Genomic DNA, 23,525 nt, shown 5'->3' on the forward strand with positions numbered 1-23,525 from the left:
GTTCAAAGCTAGACTAAAAACACATCTCTTTGACCTAGCTTTCACATAATACATTATAGACTTTAGTTTCAATATTAGGCTGCATAGATTAGGTCAGCTGGAACCGGGAACACTTCCCATAAATCCTGATGTACTCGTTACATCATAAGAAGAATGGCATCTACGCTAATTTTAGTGTCTTTGTTTATCCCGAGGTTTTCCCGCAGCCTGCCGGATCCAGGCCGTATCCAGATCTGATGAAGGACCTGCGCCTGGACCCGATGACAATGCAGTGCTGAAGTGCCAACTAGTCTCTCCCTATGGAGGATCACTTTACCACTCTACAGATAAAGCGTGGTCGGGAAAACTCAATTCGCGTATCTACCCCAAATTGATAAAATAAAATAAAATTCTGTATCAAAAATTATAAGGAAACACCAGTACTTTGTTTAGGCTTGGTTTGTAGGGAATTACAAACCTGCGTACATGTATTCAAACGCACATAACTATAGAACCAATTCTTAATGCACATGTGAACGCCATCAGCGTTTCTCACAGGTTCGCGTTTAAAGTCTATGTAGAGAGAATTGGGTTGTCTTAGCGGCCCCTAATTTAATAACAAATGATTGTTGCGACGGAAGCGAATCAATCATAACTAACCTTAGCTGGAAAATAACTTTACTAAAGAACCGCTATAAAGCCAAAACCATCTCTGTTACCATAAATTATACGTTTATCTCTGTAAAGCTGCTCTGAAACAATCTACATTGTTAAAAGCGCTATATAAATGAAGATGACTTGACTTGACTTGACTTGACGAGGATTCAGGAATCTAAGGAGATGACTCCCGTGAAAATAAGTCAACCATATCCAAAGTTATGAACATGTGAACATTTGATTTTACCACTAGGTGGCGCTGGCTCGAAACTTCTCAGGCTCCTTCAGAGCATCATGCCAGTGATCCATATAAAGTTTTGTAACGCACTAATGCGTTCATAAAATAAAGCATTTTACTACAGAATTTAAAATGGGCGACGCCTAAAATGGACGATATCATTAGACTCGGCATGCCGCCCTGAATCTAACGAGACCATTTTAGGATTTTATAAGAGAAGTTATAAGAGAAGTTATATAATTGTTCTTATCAGTAGGTGGCGCTGCACCAAAACACAGCATGTTCCCTCAGATCATACTTGTGATGGCAAATACCAAGTTTGGTCTGAATACAATAACGCATTGTGGAGATACAGCCTTATGTCTATTTTAGCAAACACTATGTAAAATTTGTGCATGCATTAAAGGGATACTTCATCCAAAGATGAAAATTAGCCCATGATTTACTCACCCTCAAGTCATCCTAGGTGTGCATGACATTCTTCTTTCAGACGAATACAATCAGAGTTATATAATAAAATGTCCTGGCTCTTCCAATCTTTATAATGTCAGTGATTGGCTGTATATTTTGATATACTTATGAAGTAAGTTTTAAAGTTTTAAAATATAGATATTTTTCTTATACAAACACATCGCTTCACTTCAGAAGGACTCTATTAACCCCCCAGAGCCGTGTGGAGCACTTTTATGATGGATAGATGCACTTTTATCATGGATGGATGCACTTTGATGGACTTCAAGATGGACTTGTTGTAATATAACTCTGATTGTATTCGTCTGAAAGAAGAATGTCATATACACCTAGGATGGTTTGAGGGTGAGTAAATCATAGGCTCATTTTCATTTTTGGGTGAACTATCCCTTTAAGCGCTTTAATTCTCATGGCCAAGTGCTTAATGCATAATGTTGTTCCCTCAACGTAGGATCTCGACTTCCCATCGCATGGTCACAACATATGGATGTTGTTACCTCGACAAAATGATCTTCCGGCCACATTATTTTATTGCGTTCCCATAAGTTAATATGTTGTGAAAAGAACAAAACTAAGTGAACCAAAATCATCCGCACCCGGTCAAGTATGTTCCATACAATGTGAATGAACAGGAACCTTGGCTGTAAATGTCCAAGTTTTACGGAGGCCAGCTAGTAAGAGCTGCGCAAGTAAACCTCACTCCCCTGATCTCAAGACGATCTCAAGACGAGGCATGCACAGAGCGGGGCGAGTAGGACCTGAGGGGTTACACAAGAGTGTGTTTGGATCAGTAGTCAGGATTAGAGAGTCGGACATAGAGCTTTTTCACAGAGGCGTCATCTTAGATTTTTAATGGGAATGAAAGCAAGGCTGTGAGGGATAGACATAGAGTTAATCTCTCAAGTGTGTTGTACTGTTATTTAATATGTTTGGATTGTTCTGCTGACAAAACACTGCAAAAATATCTTTCCAAGAAATTTTAGTAGACAAAAAATCCCAGACAACATGAGCTGTGGAAAAGTATAAGTTATCAAGGAACTTTTTACAGTGTATGCCATTGAAAAGTTTTTCCCTCACAACTTCGCTTTCATACCTGTCATGGCACTGCTCTAAATAAGGTCTATTTTAAGGGCTGAGTTAATCGCGAAATCCTTCTAGTGCACTGAAACTTTCGCTCCCCTAAAAAGTCCCACAATGCACCGTGAAAACCAGGGAGCATCGATGCTCATTATGTTCTCCTAATGACAGTTCTGGGGCCTCATTTATAAAACTTTGCGTAGGATTTGCGTCAGAAGTGGCGTACGGATGAAACATAGGACATAAAGTTGCCCCTTAAATAGTCCGTGAAACGCCCACAAGTTAATATTCATCGATTGCGAAATCATGGCAAACACAGAGAGGAAAACCAAGAAACGTAACTTCACTCAATGTGAAGCAGAAATTATCGTTGGCGAGGTGGAAAAGAGGAGTAAAATGTTGTTTGGAGGGCACAGTGTGGGCATTAGCCTACTAATGCCAAAAAGGCACTTGAGTGGCAAAAGGTTGCAGACGCCGTTAATGCTTCAGCCTCACAACCTCGGACCGTGGCCGAAATAAAAAAGAAATGGTCGGACATTGTATTACCATCCATTTGACTGCATCTGACAAGCTACAGATGTGTTATGAGGATGAATTGCATAACATGCCAATATTATTGGAGAACATATTTCACTTTTCTTTTTGCAAATATGTGTTAATTTGCATTTCTGTTGTAATCTTCGTTTGATTTTGTTTGTTTTACACTGCAGATCGATCAAACGGGTGTTCGTGTAGGCTGTTAATTGTAAGACTTGCTTTGTGAAGTCTTCATGTTATTTATGAGAGGCAGTATTGCCATTTCTTTTACACAACGGTCTACAGCAGGGGTTCTCAAAGTCTACATTGAAAGGTCCAAATCTGAATTTTCATTAATGACAAAGGTCCGGAACTATTGGTAATTACAAAACTTGTTTTTAATAAACATGTATAACAAATCAACATTCATTTTATGAAAAAATAAGGTGCCTTTTGCATTCAAAATACATGAATAACAAGTGCAAAAGTGGCAAAACAATTCATTTAAGTGTCTGGATTTTTCTTAACAAAACACCACAAAAGTAACATGGTGCAAAATACAGAGCAGTCTAATGTGAGAAATGGCACTGTCTGTCTCCCATCAGCTGCCGAAACCGTGGCACAAAAGGTGTGGTTGCTAGACGGAGACATTGGCCTAAATGTTCATTAGTCAAGCTGCTGCGGTGTGAGTTCGTTACAGCATTCATTGCTGAGAATGCAGACTCACACTGATTTGACCCAAACATGGTAAGAACACAGATGGCTACTTTTTGTAGATTGGGGAAATTTTCAGCTATGACCATTTTAGTCCAAAAGGTAACAGTGTCACAGTCCACTTCCTGCAAAGCCACATTTTCCTGCAAGTCAATGAGTTCAGTCTGCAGAGATGCCATGCTTGCCCATGGAAAGATGCTCTTGATTTCTTTTGAAAACTCCTCAACATTCTTGACTAGGAATGGAGATGGAATGCAGAGCAGCACTTGTCTGCCTACATTGAAGCCCTCAAAGCGCATCCCGAAATTTTCAGCTAGCTTCTCCAAAAAGGAAAGATGGTGATGATGGTGATTGCCATTAGTCTGCTGGAGAAGAGTTGGAAAGTGGATATGTGGCCCTGTGATGTCACTCTTAAAGATCTCCAGCTGCCTTTCAAAGGAGCGTACTGCTGCCATCAGATCACACACTGTGTTGCCTTGGCCCTGGAGCTTCAGATTTAGTTCATTTAGATGAGATGTTATGTCCACTAAAAAGGCCACAACCTCCATGGTGTCATTATCCCTCAGAAAATCCAAGTAATGGCTGGCTTTGACATTCTTCTGCTGGGACAAAAACATCTCCAAATCTTTCCTGATGGCCCAAAACCTTTCCAAGACTCTTCCCTTACTCAGCCACCTAACATTGTTATGGAGGAGTAAGTCGTCATAAGCAGCATTTACCTGATAAGAGAAAAAAAAAAATACAAATTAATAAATACATTACCTTTTTGTGTTGCATAAATATTCATAAAGTGAACACAAACACCTTTGTAAATGCTGTAAATGTTTAAAGTGTTTTGTAAGTAGATTTTGATGACAACCTTTAATAGTTCCAAATGCATATTAAATAATTAAAAATGATTAAATAAATAAAAAAACCTTTGTGAAATAAGGGTTGACTTATCATCAGTCAGTGGGGAGATTTTCAGCATTTCCTGCATTAATTATGCCTTAGTTACACATTGATTAAAATTGTTAAAGATGTAAATGCTCTTACTCTGAAGCAATATTTATTTTATTTTTTTGGCCAGTCTCTGACTCTCTCTCTCTCTCTCTCTCTCTCTCTCTCTCTCTCTCTCTCTCTCTCTCTCTCTCTCTCTCTCTCTCTCTCTCTCTCTCTCTCTCTGTGTGTGTGTGCGTGCGTGCGTGTGTGTGTGTGTGATCAGCACTTAATAAACCCCTATTGACCCACACACACGAAAACACAGTAGAAGTCAAAAGTCAAATAAATTCTCACCTCAGTCAGGAATGCCCGCAGAAGACGGTGCTGAAGGGCAGAGGATGCTCTCAGGTAGTTCACAAGCTTCATAATAGTTTCCATGACGTCTGAATATTCTTTTCCAAGGCTAACACACAGCACGGACTGGTGTAGTATACAGTGGTACGTCAGCAGGTCAGAGTGCTGCTCTTTCAGACGTTGAACAGATCCCTTCTCCTTCCCTATCATGGCTGGAGCACCATCAGTAGTGATGGACACAATATGCTTGACATCAGTTCCGTTCATTAAGCATCTGCATGATAGCTTCATAGATGTCCTCTCCTCTAGTGTGAGAGAGTGGAGTAAGGCCCAGTATGTCTTCACAGAATGTCCCCTTTGCCTTGCTGAAATATCTGACAAACACACATAGCTGGGCTTGGTCTGTGCTATCTGTTGACTCATCCACCGCAAGTGAAAAGCAGGGTGCATCTTTGATATCATCAGTTAACTGCTTTACTAAGTCATGGGCAAGTACCTCTGTCCTCCTGGTTGAAGTGTCATTGGACAGTGGAATTTTCTTTAATTTCTCTGACATCTCCTGTCTCTCCTTTCCCTCAAACAAAGTATCTGCTATCTCCACTAAACACTCCTTAACTATCTCTGCATCAGTGAATGGCTTATTGTTTTTGCCTAGTACCCAGGTCACTCGGAAAGATGCTTCTGTAGCTCTCTCTTGCTGTGTCACAGCTCTCACAAGCAACTTATTTGTTGACTCATATGAAGACTTTAGCTGTCGTAGTTTTGCTGTCCGTACCTCTGTATTTTGTGGATATTGCCGTTCAAAATGGCCGTGTTTTGTTTCATAATGCCGTTTGACATTTCCACTCTTCACAACTCCAACTGTCTCGTTACAAATCAAACAGAATGGCTTTGTGCTGGATTGGGGCAAAATGAACGCATACCTCTCTGACCAATCATCTTTGAAAACTCTATTTTCTTCGTCAACTTTTCTTTTCCTGGACAATGACATCCTCCACACCCATTCAAACGTACTGCGGTGAAGTGTCGCGTCGCACGGCTCGCGCCGGAGTACGTCAAAAGTATACACTCAATGGATGTCATGGCAACTGAATCACGGAGGAAAACTTTAAATATCTCGCCTTCGCTTTAATTTCGGACCATCTCCAAAAAGACATAAAACACTAAACAAATGATTTTGACATGCGTTTATCAAAGTAGGAAATCCAGTCTTTTAATTCCTTACACACAATTACTGCTGTTGAAATACGAAATGGAGGCGGGTCCGGATTGAACTCCCTCCGGGTCCGGACCTGGACCGGAGTCCGGACTTTGAGAAGTGCTGGTCTACAGTTTCACACATTCACACACTTTCACATGTTTCTTCCATCTGCCGACGGTGTCGCCATTTCTCATTTCACCTGTTTTTGTGCGTACGCCTGGGTCAGAGTTTGCATGAAGGACCGCATACTTTCCCGACAAGTTTGCTTTTTATAAATACCAATTATTGCGTAGAGAGTGGCGTACGCCGCCTTTTGTGTGATTACAGACGCTCACATCCAAACATAAACACACCACTGACGTCTTCACTTCCAGGTGAAGAAGCTGTCAATCAAAAACTCAGTAGCCAATGAGAACACACTGCTACTAGCCCCGCCCCCACGAGAGAAATGTGTCAGAACAGCGAACGAAAACTCCAGAAGCGTAAACGAAAACTCTGAGAAAGTTTATATGAGAAATAGTAAGCAAAACATGCAGTGTATTAAAAACAAAGTCAAAAATATTGCCTGCGATTTATTCTTTTTCAGTTTCAAAGATATTTTATTCAGTTTCAATTTATATTTTCATTAGTTTCTTGAAAAGTTACGTTCATTATAATTGGAACAAAAGTAATTCCATATATTCCAACACAAGCGGACAGAAGAACGTACGGCCTGAGCAAACTCGAAATCGCAGATTTCACAAAAAGACGCTCACGAATTCCGACACAAAACAGAAGCCAAAATAGACTGAACACCACGTCTCGTACTCAAGACAACTCACACACAAAGACAAGACAATTCTTAAAGTTTAGCATGCACAAGCATAATAATAAGAACAATACTAATAGCCTAATAATGCCACTTACATTGGATCAAAAATAAAGAAAATGAAATTTAACTGGATATTGTGTATCAAATGCATGTAAAGGGTGATTTCTGCATATAAAGAGCACACCAAATGAAAGCATGAACTCGTGCTATAGATATGCTGTGCCAGGAGATTGTGTTGCATGCAACTACCACAGGACTACACAACAATAGCCGCTTTTCCACCTTCGGCCAAACTGTTCTCGGTGCTTAATTGCTCCATTCTGTGCCAATTCTGCCCAGCCGGTATGGATATGGTTTCATTTCCATGTGGGATTGATACCAGCACTCTTTGCAATGTGTTCAAATGTGTCAGTCATTGCCTTTATAACACATGAGTTTACAGACGTATGAGATACAAATTAAGTCACTGCGTTACGGAGGATGATTGGATATTTCTGTTAGTAACTTGTTTATTACGCTCAAATAGTGCACTTGACCAGCTACAGAGAGCCAGACAACAGACAAGTGACCAATCCTGAGTGGCGATGTCACAACATGACAGATCCGTTTGGCCTGACAGTGGAAAAGTGGCTAATGTTTCCCAACCCTGTTCCCAGAGGAATGCCAGAACTGCACATTTAGCATGTTTGCCTATTCAGACACACCTGATTCAAGTCAGCTTATTAGTAGATACTCCAAGACCCGAAATTAATGGGTCAATTAAGAAAAAGTCCAGCGTTTATTGTTGCTGTGTCTCCAGAAACTGGGTTGGGAAACACTGCAATAAAGTGTAAAGCTGATGTTAATTCTGATCTGATATTTCTTTCAGATCGATTAAATTCCAAGATGTCCGGCACAATGAATCTACATCTAATTGGTGGAGACGGAGGTGGTGAATTCTCATTTACTGGTCAGAACAACGGTGCCAGTTTAGAGAAGATCGGAGTCTGGGTGGGAGGATGGCAGGTGAAGGCTGTCAAGGTCTGGCTTTCAGATGGGAGAGTTGATAAATTTGGTAGACCAGACGGACCGTATCAAGAGTTCAAGTTCCAGCCTGGTGAGTGTTTCACCTCACTGTCCCTGTGGGGGAACGGAAAAGGAACACGTCTTGGAGCCATCAAATTCAAGACCAGTCAGGGGAGAGAGTTTTTTGCAAAGATGACAAAATGGAGTTTAAAAACAGAATATCCCATTGATGTTGGGTCTGGATATTGTTTGGGAGTTGTAGGAAGAGGTGGTCATGACATTGACTGCATGGGATTCATGTTTCTCAAAGCAGTTGAATCAGCAGTTCTCACTGATGTCCACTATCCCACTCTCAACCAACTGATACCACAGGTGACAGTAGAAGAAATCAAATCCCTCACTTTCAGGAACAACTCCTCCGCCACACAAAATCAAAAACTTGAAAGCTCAAAGAAAATAACTAACACATCTTCATGGTCTGTGAGTGCAAGTTTATCTGCAACATTTAGTATGGAAGTTAAGGCTGGGATTCCAGGGGTTGCTGAAGTTACTAAAGGATTTAGTGTCACCATTGGAATTGAAAGCACTTATCGTCAGGAGCACACAGATGAGAGAACCGAAACTCTGACTACAGATGTAGAAGTCCCACCATGGAAGATGGTGGATGTTTCCATCACTATTGGCAGAGCCACTTTTGACCTGCCTTACACTGGCAAAGTGAAGATGACCTGCAAGAACGGCAGTGTGTTTGCGTATGGAACCAAGGGCAGATACAAAGGCGTCACTTATACTGATATCAAAGTGGATACCAAGGAATCTCCTCTGTAATGTCAAGACAGATTGCACATGTAATGCACAACTCCTTTGATTACTTCTAATTGTGTCAATCATGTATCAGTTGCTTTACATTCAGGCCTCATTGTATTTTTTGGGCCGGTGTTTGGGTGTTCAGGGGAAATATATATATATATATATATATATATATATATATATATATATATATATATATATATATATATATATATATTCAACATTTGTTGTCTTCAAATAACTTTATATAATACCAATACACAAATATTCATATAGCTTCATACTTTGTGTAATCACTTTAAAATAATCTCCAGATACTGATTCTGTTATAATGTGTTTAAAATGACATTTAATAAAACAAATTACAATTTATTAAATAAACCCTGTGTTGTAAGCATTGTTCCCTCCTCTTATTTCCTTATTTTATTTACTTTTCTCTATTGGGCGAACATTTCGGCCTCATGAGCAATGGTCTTTATACCAGACCTGAAAAGGGACACAATATGGTTTTAATCATATAGTTGTAACTTGTAACTTTAATGTGCTATTTGTATTTTATTTGACCCCTAAAGTAACTTAAAATTTGGAAACAAGCAATTCAGGTTCTGTTGTTTACAGTCCTTTTTTATTTATTAAATCCCATGCAGAACAGTTAAACTCTTCATATTAATTCAATATAGTAATATGAAAAATGAAATTAAAGCAGTTACACTGACATGGTTTATGACCTTCTGATCAGTGTCAGTGATCAAGTATTAATTCTTCTATATTTAACTGTAATTTTCATGGATGTTCAGGGGAACTATACATTCAACATGTTTTTAATACAGACACATTTGAAACCATGATACTAATAGAGCTAGCTAAACACTGGCTGACAGCGGTGGGTGGCTTTTAACCAAGCATGCAGGTCAAGTGCTGAAAAGTGAAGCCAAAGAGTCTCGATCGCCCCCCGGTGGCTGGTCCCAGTGTAGCTCATAAACCCCGCCCTCCCTATGAAGTTTAATAGACATCAAATTATACTTGAAATACATTTTTTCCAAAGATGTTTTCTGTCATTTTAAGTCGTTTTTATCATGCTGATGTAAGTTTAAGTGTTTTTTTTTTTTTTTTTTTTTTTTGCTAAGTTTGGTTGGGAATGTGACGTCATGATTGACAGCTGTGATTGACAGCTTCTCTAAACGAAGTAGTCATAAGGCACCAACAGACTTTTTGGGGGATTTTTGGGAGGAGATTGGAGCTTCAGCTTTAATTTCTACATGTCCATAACTGTTTATTTCACTCAGTAAACTTTGTAGTAACCGTTTCTGCCGGAGTGTAAGGGGACCTATATATATATATCGGCTTTACTTCCGGCTCACACTGCGCAGACTCGGGTCCCAAATCTGCGCAAGATGTCAGCGCCATATTAGGACTTTGGCGGCTTCACTTTTCACCATTGGATGAGAGTGAAGGGGCGTCATCCTTTTTTTTTTTTTTTTTTTTTACAGTCTATGATTTTAACACATCTTTAAGTGTCACAACCATCTCCTTACATAAGCTTGAGCTGCAGAGTTAAATACACAGATTTTTCACCATTGTTGCTTTAATTGAGGATATTCACACATCAATTAACACATATAGTAACATAAAGATCATACGATAAATATCAACCAGTAAAAGATCTTCTTGGGAAATGTTTGTGATTTGTTATGTAAAAGCATTATACATATGTTAGATTTAGGCACATGTGATATGGTCAGTGTTGTGCAAGTTACTTCCAAACTGTAATAGGCTACATTATACATTAATTGTTACTGTTATTTAAAAGTAATTCTTTACCTTACAATATTACTGTCTCAGAATTGTAATGCGTTACATTACTCCTGTATTACTTTTGAGTTACTTTCACCAAAATAACTACAGAAGTAGAACTTAACATTCTAAAATGACTAGGGCTGTAACGATATGCGATGAAACCGAAATCGCGACACTCAGATCCACGAACCTGTGTCACGGTGTGAGAAGGCAGAATCGCGACACACCCCTTCCAACTCCCAGAGTTATCATTCCCGTCCAGATCTAATGCTACCACATCTTTAAACTATTATTAGTATTATTTGAAATTAACATTATAAAATACGTAGACCTACACCACAAAACCAGTTGAGGATAAACTCTTTAAAATTGGGCAATTCCAGCGTCATGGACGTGACATTTGCAGTTAAAACATGAAATATAAATTCTCAGAAAATGCATTTAATACCAATATATTGAAACGTCTGTTTATATATCCATAGGCTACTCCCTTAATAAAGGAGTTTAGACATTAGAAAAATATCAGTCTACACATGCGTTTTATATTTATTATGAGGGAAATTATGCATGCGTGACACAAAAAATCTTTAACTTTTAGGTAACAAAACATTTTTTAGTAATTCTGTAAATGACACCAAGCAAACCAAAGGGCTACTACCCACCGGATGAAGAAGGACATGTTCTCCACAGAACATAATATATTCATTTTATTTTTTGTGTTCGCATTTATTTAAACCTGCCCTAAACACGGCTTTACTGGACTATGTCACACAATACAAAGTTACACCAGCAAGAGGGAGATGAATGAAATAAATCGCCATACAAATATATCTGAAGCGGTAATTTAGTCTTTATTTACAAACTTGGAGTCCACACGCGGCTATCGACTGACCACGAGCAGGTATAACTTACTTGCATTTTTCATTCGTTAATGTCTCGCGGTCTTGCTGTTTTTTCCCTCCGGGTTTTTTTTTTGTTTGTTTTTTTGAACAATTAGCCTACATTTTGGGCTAAAAGTGTGTTGTAACGCAAGCGTTACCGAACATGTACCGAGTAAAATATTACTGAAAATTTATTAGTAATGCCTTACACTACTGCGTTACAGCAAAAAGTAATATGTTCCTGTAATGCATTACTTTTGTAACGCGTTACTCCCAACACTGGATATGGTTTGGACACATTTGAGACAATGTGTTTCTCATGATCTTTCAACCTTATTAAACTAAAGTCTTCTGCTTAAATGTTTTGAATTAGTTTTGTTTGCCTACAGCCAATCTCTTTATAAAGTGCTCATGTAGCAAGTTGGGAAGAGAGAAATATTAATGGTATTTTATTTTCATATGATGAAATTCCCAAAACTATTTTCCTTTTAAGTAAAAGACTTTCGGTTTAATTTTGTATTACATACTTGAACGAGTGAGTCATTCAATGTTACTGTGGTTAGGAACTATCAATTAAGGTGTTTTGTTAAGTGGGACGCTTATCAGTGTTGCACGCTATGTCTTTAGAGAGTGTGTGAGTTACGTCAGCCTCAGATCGCAAATGGACGCTAGCGAGCCAAGACGCACTTTCCTTCACTCTTTCCTTCAGTCTTCCCTGTTAATATTGCGTATAACTTGGAAAGAGGTCTGCGCAACGGATTGTATTCTGATCAAATTGTCCCATGTGTTTCCAGGGTCAATAAATACAGTCATTTTGAAGCCATCCTGCTGTCTACTGTGTGGAATTCCTTATGTAGAGAACTGGATCTGCTACATAAAACTGGTGCCGTGACCTTCTTGGATACAACTGATCAGCCACAGCCGATCGCCGGGTGTTGTTCGTTTACGTGGAACTGTTGCTGTGTCTTCCCTGGATTCAGAAAGCCAGCCGCAGTCGTCTGCCAGGTTAGAGTTCTCAACGGGTCAGGTCGGCCCGACAAACCCGACAGGACCCGCGGGTTCGGGCCGGGTTCGGGTCGAAAATATAAGCAAATGACTCGGGTCGGGTCGGACCTCGGGCTTAATCTTTTCCGCTCAGTGAAAAAAAAACAACAACAAAAAAAAACATTTATTAATCATCGCTGCTGTTCACCGTAAAGAAAGTCTGGCTGCTGCGTGCAACGTGCATCATGGAGAGGGGCAGGGGCAGACCTGATGCCGCTGCGTGCACGCCTTTAGCCTGGAGAAGAAGATGGAGTTGGTGAAAAGTAAACTCTCCGCAGGTGAATTCACCGTCGCTACTACAGGAGTGGGAAAATCAGAGGTCTGGAAAGTGTTTGGAGTGGTGCTGGATTCTGATGGAAATTCTACAGGTTATGTGCAATGCTCAAAATGCAATGGTGCTGATGAGGTGCTATTATTGTGTGAAGATTTTTATTTAAGGCATATTTATATAGCCTATTTATATATTTAAAGTTTATTGTTTCAGTTGTTTGAACGTTAAAGAAAACGATCAAATTGGCTATATCAAATTAGGCTTTTCACAAACTGAAGGAAAAGTCAACACTGGTGCTTCATCCTTTACACCTGCCCCAATCTGTGATGATTCTCGTTTGCAGATAACAGAGCTACTTGAGGAGCTTGGTAGCCAAATTGGCGATAGTATTTTAGACCGGCTCTTAGCTGATCATAGTCCTTCTGCTCTGGGGCATCAGACTACCCCCGAGACAGTTAAAAGCAAGCAAGCTAGCACTACACTTGATTTATCCAGGTTGAATCTGATTGTACGATCTGACAATAGGGGCCCTCCTATTTTCCGTGGTGATGGCACGGATAAACATACTGTTCATGAATGGATAGAGTTAATGGAAGTTTACTTTCAAAAGTGTGATCGGCCAAAAGCAGAGCATGACAATGAGGTTCTGAACCACCTTTTGGGTAGAGCTAAAAACATTGTAAAAGTAGGGCTAAAAAGTAATCCCTCACCTGACAAGGTTGTTACCCCTGAAACCATTTACAAAATGCTTTTACATTATTTCAGTGAGAACCCAGAGTCTTGCCTTCCACTGGCAGACTTCTACTCTACAATGCCATATGCCAAAGAAAGGCCTGTTGACTATTGGGTCCGTCTCAATAATGCTGCTGAAATTGTTGATAATCACCTGCAGAAACAGGGTAGTCGAATGAAGAACATTTCACAGGACATTTCAATGATGTTCATTAGAAACTGCCCTAATTTTGTAACTTTCTAGTGTGTTCAGGTACAAGCCTATCACAAAGTGGTCATCAGCAGAGGTGCAGGAAGCAATTGATGAGCATCAAAGAGAGCTGAGAATGAAGAAACCACATCCTCACTCTCTCACCGGCCATTCATTCCAAGTAGCAACTGCCGCCGTCAGCCTTACAGAGACCACTACAGTGGACAGCACTGCAGTTAACTCAGCAGCGTGCATCCCTAGTACCCATACCACAAAGCCTGAGATCGCCACAGTGCCTCCAAACATGGCCTTGACTGACACATTAGAGCGAGTGCTCAGCATGCTGGAAAGGGTGCTTGACCGCACTAATGCACAGGCTGCTCCTGATAGACCGCAAATGCCGCCTTGGTCTCGTCCATCCAGGTGTCGTGTTTGTGATGAAAGAACCCATTCCACACGGTCACACTGCATGTCAGAGAAAAGATGTCTAAACTGCTTAGAAGTCGGTCACCAACGCAGGGATTGCCCTAAGAGAAGTGCTGAGTCTGGTAGCCGCTCCCAGATTCAGGGAAACTGACACACCTGCACTCGGGAGGGCATAGTGTGGGTGAAGAAGTTCAGACCCTCCAAGATGATGCGTCAAACATATATGAGTCGTCTTGTAAGACAGTTACAAGTGATAATGTGGTTCTGTTTCAGAATGTGACACAGTTGTCACGGGCAGACAGCGTTTTCTATACTGACGTTCTAGTCAATGACAGCGTTCCTCTGAGAGCATTGTTAGACAGTGGCTCTATGGCTTGCACCATCAGTGAAGTTGCGGAATCTCGCTTACTGGACGCAGGTATGTCTCTGGATCAATGTGAGATGCAGGCCAATATTATGCTGGTTGGATGCGGTGGTGTTCAGGTTGCGCCAAAATGTATATATCAGCTGAAGATGAGAGTGTACGAGTATGAAGTCAGTGTACCGACGCTGGTTGTTACGGGACAGCGGGATGATTTGATACTGGGCACCAATGTGCTTAAATTCATCTTGAGCCAGTTTAAGTAGAAACCCACATACTGGCGTGTCGTAAATAGGCCTGAATCAACGAAAGATGCTGAGGTTGAGCAGTTCCTTAATGTACTTTCTGGTCTTAACAGATGGAGAGGTGATGAGATGCCTGACATCATTGGCACGGCCAAACTGGTTCAAGCTGTCACGTTGCTGCCAAGGCAGGAGCACCTGGTGTGGGCCAAGCTCCCTCCTACAACACCTATTTCGGAGGGTAGTGCAGTGTTGATTGAGCCAACTAAGTCACCAACCCATAAGAAGGATGTCATCGTGGGATGCGCGGTGGTTTCTATGGCTGCTGACAGGTGGGTGCCAGTTAGGATGCTTAACCCAACCGACAAGCCAATCACTTTGAAGAAAAATTCTAAAGTAGTCAACGTTTCTCCATGTGTGGCGTTGGAAGATTTGGAAATGGATGGGGAGCGACCCTTTGATACTGTTAAAGCCCAGAGTCAAACTGTGCACGACGGATCACACAACCCAGACTTCCAGCATATCTTAGAGAAAATGGGATTGAGTGATTTGGACATTGATTCTTGCGAAGAGTCACTTCAATGGAAATTTCAGCTATTGCGCTTGGTCCAGAAGTATGAACATGTATTCTCAAAGCACAAGCTAGACTGTGGGAGAGCTAAAGACTTTGTGCATCACATCCATCTGTCTGACCACCGTCCTTTCCGTTTGCCTTATCGGCGTGTGCCGCCAGGGCATTATCAGAAGTTACGGCAAGTACTGTCAGAGATGGAAGAGCGTGATCTCATTCGTAAATCCAGCAGCGAGTGGGCCTCCCCTTTGGTTCTCGTGTGGAAGAAGAGTGGAGACCTACGTATCTGCGTTGATTACCGTTGGCTAAATTCACACACTATTAAGGATGCACACCCTCTTCCTCATCAAGCTGATTGCCTCGCTGCTCTGGGAGGGAATGCATTGTTCAGCGCAATGGACCTTACGTCCGGCTTCTACAACATCTCCATGTGTGAGGAAGACAAGAAACTTACAGCCTTTACCACACCTCTAGGGCTCTGTGAGTTCAATCGTCTTCCACAGGGACTATGCAACAGCCCAGCAAGTTTCATGCGGATTATGATGAGTATATTCGGCGACCAAAACTTCCTTACCCTGCTTTGTTATTTGGATGATCTTCTGGTTGTAGCTCCCACTTAAGAAAAGGCCTTGGAAAGGTTGGAGATGGTCTTCGAGAGATTGAGTGCTCACGGGTTGAAGTTGGCGCCAAAGAAATGCTACTTCCTTAGAAGGAGCGTCAGGTTCCTCGGCCATGTTTTGAATGAGAATGGAGTCGCAACTGATCCTGACAAAGTTGCTGCCATTACAGCTGTCACTGAAAAGGATCTCATGATGGATGATGGGGTCTCACCTTCCCAAAGAAAGATCAAGTCTTTTTTGGGTATGGTCATGTATTACCAACAGTTCATCCCCAACTGTTCCAGCATCACCAAAACGCTCTGTACACTAACCGCTGCAACCAAATTGAAAAAAAGGTTTCTCAAGGGGTGCTGCTGTTTTTAGGAAACTCAGCTCATCGGATTGGACTAGAGAATGTGTCATATCCTTTGAACAGCTTAAGTCGGCTCTTGTGGACTCTGTAGTGTTGGCACACCCCGATTTCACCAGGCCATTTATCCTCTCTACAGTTGCCTCCTTGGATGGTATTGGGGCAGTATTGTCACAAGTCCTCGAAGGGGAGTCCAAGGCACGACCCGTTGCCTTTGTGAGTAAGGCACTCACACGAGCTCAGTCCAATTACCCTGCGCACCGTCTTGAGTTCCTGGCATTGAAATGGTCTGTCTGCGATAAATTTAGCCATTGGCTGAAGGGACATAATTTCACAGTCTGGACAGACAACAATCCGTTGATCTACATTTTAACAAAGCCAAAATTAGACGCTTGTGAACAGAGGTGGGTAGCTAAGTTGGCCCCGTACACCTTTGACATCCAGTATATACCTGGCACCAAGAATGTGGTTGCTGACGCTCTGAGCCGTCAGCCGTTTGTTCCTAGCCTTGTGAGCCATAGATTAGTGACAGAACCCTACAACCTTTTGCTTGAACAGTCTGAACAAATAAGGAAAGGCACAGTGCAGGATTCCTTTAGGCTCAGCGCAAATAGCCAAAGTGTTGGACATTCGTCAGAACAATGTTCCTTGTCTTCTGATCAGGTCTCTGCTATCTTTGAAGCTCATGCAAAGTGGGATGTGGGAGCAGAGGGGAGAGTCCTTTCCTGGCTTGCTCAAGAAAACAAACAAATTATGCCTGCTGGTCAGAACCCCTTACCCGTCTTCTCACTAGAGGAGCTTCGAGAGAAGCAAGAAGGTGACCATGTGCTCTCAAGAGTTCTCTTCTATGTATGCAGAGGTAAGAGACCATCTCGGAGAGAAAGAGCTAAGGAACCTTCCAAGGCCTTGAAACTGTTGAAGCAATGGGACAGATTAAAGCTGTTGGATGGCATCCTGTACCGTATCTGCAAGGATCCAGTGACTAAGTTTACACGTTACCAGTTCATAGTTCCTGATTCACTGGTCAGTGAAGTCTTGCCAGGCAGGCCATCAAGGTCAAGGAAGGACGTTATCTTTGGCTAGACAGAGATTTTCTTGGGTTGGAATGGAGAGTGACACCCGTGATTATGTGAGGCGCTGTCAACGTTGTGTGGTCAGCAAAACCCCTGAACCTGAGGGAAGGGCCCCTTTAGAGAGCATCCGAACTATCCGTCCACTAGAATTAGTCTGTATAGACTTCTGGTCTGCTGAGGATTCTTCTGGCAAGAGTGTTGATGTACTTGTGGTAACAGACCACTTCACGAAAATGGCTAATGCGTTTCTGTGCAGGAACCAGTCAGCATCCCAAGTCGCTCGTCAATTATGGGACAAGTTCTTCTGTGTTTATGGATTTCCACTAAGAATCCACTCAGACCAAGGAGCGAACTTTGAAAGCCAGTTGATCAAGGAACTGTTGCAGATTGCTGGCATACAGAAGTCACGAACCACGGCATATCACCCGATGGGTAACAGCCAAGTCGAGAGGTTCAATCGCACCTTGGGCAATATGATCAGAGCATTGCCTCCGAGAGCCAAACAGGACTGGCCGCAAATGCTGCAAACCCTGACGTTCGCTTACAACTGTACTGCCCATGAGTCAACTGGCTTTGCCCCATTTTTCCTCATGTATGGTCGAATTCCTAGGCTGACCGTTGATTTGATGCTCCAGAATGTAGATCGGGATAACAAAGTCACAGACTATGACCAGTATGTGAAAAAAAATGAAGGATGATCCGAGGGAAGCTATGTTACTTGCTCAGGCCAACAACACTGCGAGTCAACAACGGCAATCTGAGCATTACAACAAAGACGTCAAAGGCTGAGATATAGAGGAAGGAGACTATGTGTTGCTTGCCAATAAAGGAGAGCGTGGACGGCGCAAGCTAGCCGACAAATGGGATTCAACTGTGCATGTTGTGGTATCTGTGGATACAAGATGTCATACTTACCGTGTAAGGAACACCAGGACCAATCAAGAGAAGGTGGTTCACAGGAACTTGCTTTTACGTGCAAATGTCTTACCTGTTGACAAGGGGGAGGACTGTGCTGAACCTGCTTTTGATGACTCCGGGTCGGACTTTGAGACTGTTGACTTTATGATCGACACAACTGTAAATGAATTAGAGGATGCTGGTAATGAGATTGCTGGAGCAGTGCATTCTCCTACTTGTCCATCGAGTCCATCAATGGAGGAGGAAACCAGAAATCCAAATTTCAGATCAGGATCGGATAGGGGTGTGACGAGATCTCGTGTTACGAGATCTCGCGAGATTAAAACGCGACGAGATTTCTCGTCGAGGTGAAACTTTGTCTCGAGAGTTAAAAAAAAAAAAAAAAAAAAAAAAAAAAAAACTTTGTACGGTGAGTTGTTGTGATGTCAGCGTGATGGAGCGTGAGGGTGAAATTTGTATTGAAGATGCCCCTGCCACTTTTAAATCATTTGTGTGCCGGGCCAATCGCACACACACTCCGCACACACACACACTCACTGTCCCTCGCTCACTCACTCACTCGCGCGCACACACACACACACACGCTCACTCGCGCGCGCACACACGCACACTCACTGTACCACACAACCCGTCGTGGAGGACCGTTAAAATTAAACATGCTAGTCTTTCTGTCGTGATGTCGTGAAGCATCACAGACGCGTTGTCGCCCACTATGACACACTATACGAAATGAAACGATCGAATCTTGCGTCCCGACGCCCGTTGTCCTTTACGAGTCTCCACGAAACGGATCGTGCCAAAATCGCGCTAAAATAGTGTAATCTGAACCAGGCAGGTAATAAACATTTGACCTATCACGCAAAGAACCTATTAAAGCACTAAGACATGGGAACAGTATAGCTTAAAGTCATATCGACATCGCAATATTAAACAATGTTATCGCACATCGCAGCTTTTCCACATATCGTGCAGCCCTGCCCAAAGGTCACTGCTGCCAGAAATCGTCTACATGCTTATATTCTTGAAAAAGAACATGACCATATCTTAGGCTTATCTTAGTTAATTTATCTCTTTTTCATGCTTGAAGAAAAAAATTGTTTCTGTTTGAACTTGTAGTTTTGAGAGAGCAGTACTTTGATTATGGATACATACTTACTGTTTGCATTTAAAGTGTTATTTCAGTTATTTATATTTATTTTATTTATACTGTTTTATTTTTTTATGTTCGATTTGTGGAAAGGAGTTAGATTTCTCATGTGAAATCGTACAGGGAGAAGTAGAGTTTATAGCAAAACATTTTGCAGTGTTTGCATGTCCTTTACTGCATAGAATTCATTAAAATAGAAGTAAAATAACATTCATTACAAGTTGATTTCAAAATGCACATAAATTGTTTTGCATTTTGTGATTTTCAGTTGAATAAAAGACTATTTTCCATTCATATATTTCATCATTGAGGATTTCTTAAAAATTGTGTAAAAATCTCGTCTTGTCTCGTTCTCGTGAACCCAATCTCGTGTCTCGTCTCGTCTCGTGGAGTAAGCGTCTCGTCACACCCCTAGGATCGGAGCATGTCCTTGATGGAACAGATGTTGAACGTGAGAGCTGGGGAGAAGTTCAGAGTTCCGCATCTGACCCCTCTGATATGAATGTTGAGGAAGTTGAATGTGGCATGGAAGAGTCAATACCACCAGACGGAGAAGTAGTTCAGCCTTCATCTGAAATGGCTCACACAGTCAGAACAAGGGCTGGCAGATTGATAAAACCAGTTAATAGACTGATTAAACCCTCCTACATAGCCCTTCGCTCAGCCTTCTAAAGTTTAAAGCTTTTTAAGTGGGAGTTGAGTTCCCCTGTCAGAATTATTCATCTAGGGTACAATATTAGTGGTGATCATTCGAGTATCTTTGAAGTAGTGTTTATGGCACTTCTTTTTGCGGGTTGACACTTGAGAGTCTGGCCAACTTTCTTTTGTCACTCTCCCAGTGAGTTGGGTAACATATTTGTTGCATGCAGATACTGTGATTTTGTCAGATGGTGATCACATCGCCAGTGTCCATTAGTATTATACTAGTTTTGTGAAGTTCAGATGATATTGAATATATCATATTCAATCTTACCCATCTTATGATATTGAATTATGAATTATATAATTATCGCACAAAATTATTTACGTGGTAACTTTATCACCATAATATAACTGATTTTTAAATCATTTCAATAAAACAATGGTTTTTTTTCTCAAGTTTTTTTTTTTTTTTTTTTTACTCAGTAATATAATGTTTAGAACTTAACATGTTTTCTTGAGAATATTTTCTTTCAGCACTTTCATCCTGTTAGTGTTTTGTAAAACCCCTGCTATGTCCCAATTTGCCTACTTATACTACACCCTAAAAATATGTCCTCTTTTTGTGAAATAAAAGTGCATACTTTTGAGTGTGTAGCAGAAGAGTAGAGAAAAGCTTTGGGACACTCAGTATGACTCTCGACTCCAGTGATGACAGCATGGACAATCTTCCGTCAATGAAATTACATTATGAATTTTGAGACGTTTTGCTCAGACAGCTGTGAATTCAGAAAAGCTGTTTTGAAAATGTTTATTTTTGTCATTTGCATTTTTAAGGTAATACAGAAGAAGGTACCAGTATCAGGCAGACAAGAAACCAAAATGAGCTCAACGGGGCCTTAGTACTGAACTTGATTTCAAAATAATACGTCAAATGCATCCTGAATCTTTCTCTCAGAGACGTCAAAAATCTTACTGTCTCCAAACTTTTGAACTTTTGGTAGTGTGTGTTATGGTATATTCAAGAGAACATTGGTCTTCTGTTAACTTCATCTGCACTTACTTGTTTTGTTTTTGCTTTTTTTTAGTATCTATGTTTGGTTTTGGGAAGATTTGGGGAAGACGTGGAAAAAAATTAAAGAAAATTTGAATTAAACAGAATTACAAAAAAAAAAAAAAAAAAACTCTTTTTATAGGCCACATTCCCACTGTTTTAATTCCCACTATAAAATATGAATACTTTTATTGTGATTATAAAAAAGTATATATTGCAATAATATTTTACTGCTACTGTAAAATCCAATAGCTTTCCTGACTCACATATACTTAGTTAACCGTTTGTAAAACGGTGGTATGGCCCAGTACCCCTATGTGGAAGTTTGACAATCCAATAGTGGATTTGGAGGTATTACAGATCAAAATACTAAACAATCAAGCTAATGTGGTGAGTGAATTTTATAGACATGTGAACCAAAAATATATTAACTTTAAGCAAGTTTTTACAGATGGATCTAAAGACCCGATAACAGGAGTTACAGGTGCTGCAATTGTAGTTCCCAGTCAGAAGAGTGAGATGAGAAGGAGAACATCAGATCATTTAAGTGTATATGCTGTTGAGATGTTTGCCATTTTGATGGCGTTAGAATGGATAGAATGCTATAAGTTAAAAAAAATAATAATAATTTGCAGCAAATCTGTCTCTGTATTGTAGAGTCTCAAGACCGGCATGGTTAAGAATCATGGCTATCTATTCAAAAATTAAAAAGAAAGGTGATGAAGTTATATTTATGTGGGTCCCAGCACATGTGGGTATTATAGGAAATGAAAAGGTAGACAAAATAGCTAAGGAAGCACTGAAACAAGAGAATATATAAGCAGTCATCAGTCTTTCAAGATCAGAAGGAAATAGTATAGTATGGGGAGAAATTTCAAAAAAATGGCAACAAAGGTGGGGCCAAAAATCAAAAGGAAGACATTTATACTCAATTAAAAAAAGAGTCAGAACTGTGGAAAATAAGAGAGGAAACAGAAGAGAAGAAACTATTATAACCAGATTAAGAATTGGGCATACTAAGCTAAATAGCACTCTTCATATAATGGGGAAACATCTAACTGGGTTTTGTGATCAGTGTCAAATACATGAGACTGTAGATCATGTGCTTATTAATTGCTCAAAATATGAATTACAGAGGAAAGATATGATAAAAGACATGGAAAAATAGGACTAATAGGATATTGAGTAAAGAGTATAATGGACTGCAGTGGGAGTGAGCAAGGAATGAAATATTTGATTTGTTTTCTGACCAAAACTACCCTGGTAATCCAGAGTTCTCGTGAGAGCACAAGTTGAATTTGCTCAGCGAGTTTACTCTGGTGTCGAGTAATGATGCTCGTTAAATATGCCCCTCGATCTGAGCTGCACCAATCACATCGGGTTATCTGATATATTACCACAATAATAGTAATGTAATCTGATTACTTTTGGATTACTTCAAGGTCAAATATTATTTAAAAAACAACAACAATAAATTGTATTAAGAATTTCACAGCCCTGAATATATATATTTATGTAAAGGACTATACAGACAGCTAGTGGCTACAGTATGGTATTACAGATTATTTTGTTTTATTTTTAACTAACATGAAAAAATAATAATAATAAAAACACATTTAAAAAATCTACACACAATCTACATATTAGTTTATTTTAAAATAGGCCTACATGTTGACTAAAGCCGTGATCTTTCTTAATTTGCCTGACTGAACTTGGGCCGTTGCCAGTGAGTTCCCCTACGTGACATAGACAGCAAACATCCCGTTAAGAAAAGCTACTCTCCTAATTTCTACAGATTCCAGCATCCATTAATTGAAAGCGTTTTTACCCGCGGCCACCATCGTTTCTACTGTCTGATTGTAGACAGCTGTTATTTGCACATGCACCAGCGGGTGGCACAGATGAGTCATTACTGGCAACAGAACCAGGAACTACTATCATTTATGCCAAAATACTGATTTATTTAGTTTTAAATGAAACCATTGTAATCCTGAAAATATTCCCCCTTTTTTCAAAATGTAACTATAATCTGATTAGGCTACTACGTTTTTTGACGTAACTGTAACGGATTAAAGTTACTGGATTTTTGTATCCTGATTATAAAACGCCATTACATGTATTCCGTTACTCCCCAACCCTGACCGCTACACACGCTTTGTCACAATCTTCAAGAAGCAATCTTTGGAGAGAAATTGGATGAGTTTATGCAGCAAATTAATACAGGGGTGAGTTTACTGCAGCCTTAATTTTTTATTATTATTCTGAGTCGATCATGGTTTTGCTTACAATCTATCTAGCTGTTGTCTAAAGTGTTGTGGGGTTTTGTTGATGAACCCTTTAACTGTGGACTGTGATCTTAATAGTCACTTCTCCACTTAGGGGAACTAAGTGAAGTAAAATGTGCACTGTCAAGCAGCATAATGGTAATGACACTTTTTTTCATCTTCAGAACAAAA

General features: G+C 40.4%; 2 protein-coding genes across 2 annotated transcripts in view; one reads left to right on the plus strand and one right to left on the minus strand.

Moving 5' to 3' along the window:
- The window catches only part of LOC311079190 (uncharacterized protein), a 220,949-nt gene that overhangs the window by 86,130 nt on the left and 111,294 nt on the right, over window positions 1–23,525 (minus strand). The gene's annotated exons all lie outside the window — the stretch shown is intronic.
- On the plus strand, window positions 7,825–8,772 carry LOC311079873 (aerolysin-like protein; the record flags this gene model as incomplete). The annotated part of the gene is made up of 1 exon (XM_084109597.1): window positions 7,825–8,772. One exon carries the CDS (start codon window positions 7,825–7,827, stop codon window positions 8,770–8,772), a length of 948 nt encoding a protein of 315 aa, XP_083965723.1.

This window comes from Abramis brama, assembly GCF_963993115.1.
Source record: "Abramis brama genome assembly, chromosome: 3".
Classification (NCBI taxonomy): Eukaryota; Metazoa; Chordata; class Actinopteri; order Cypriniformes; family Leuciscidae; genus Abramis; species Abramis brama.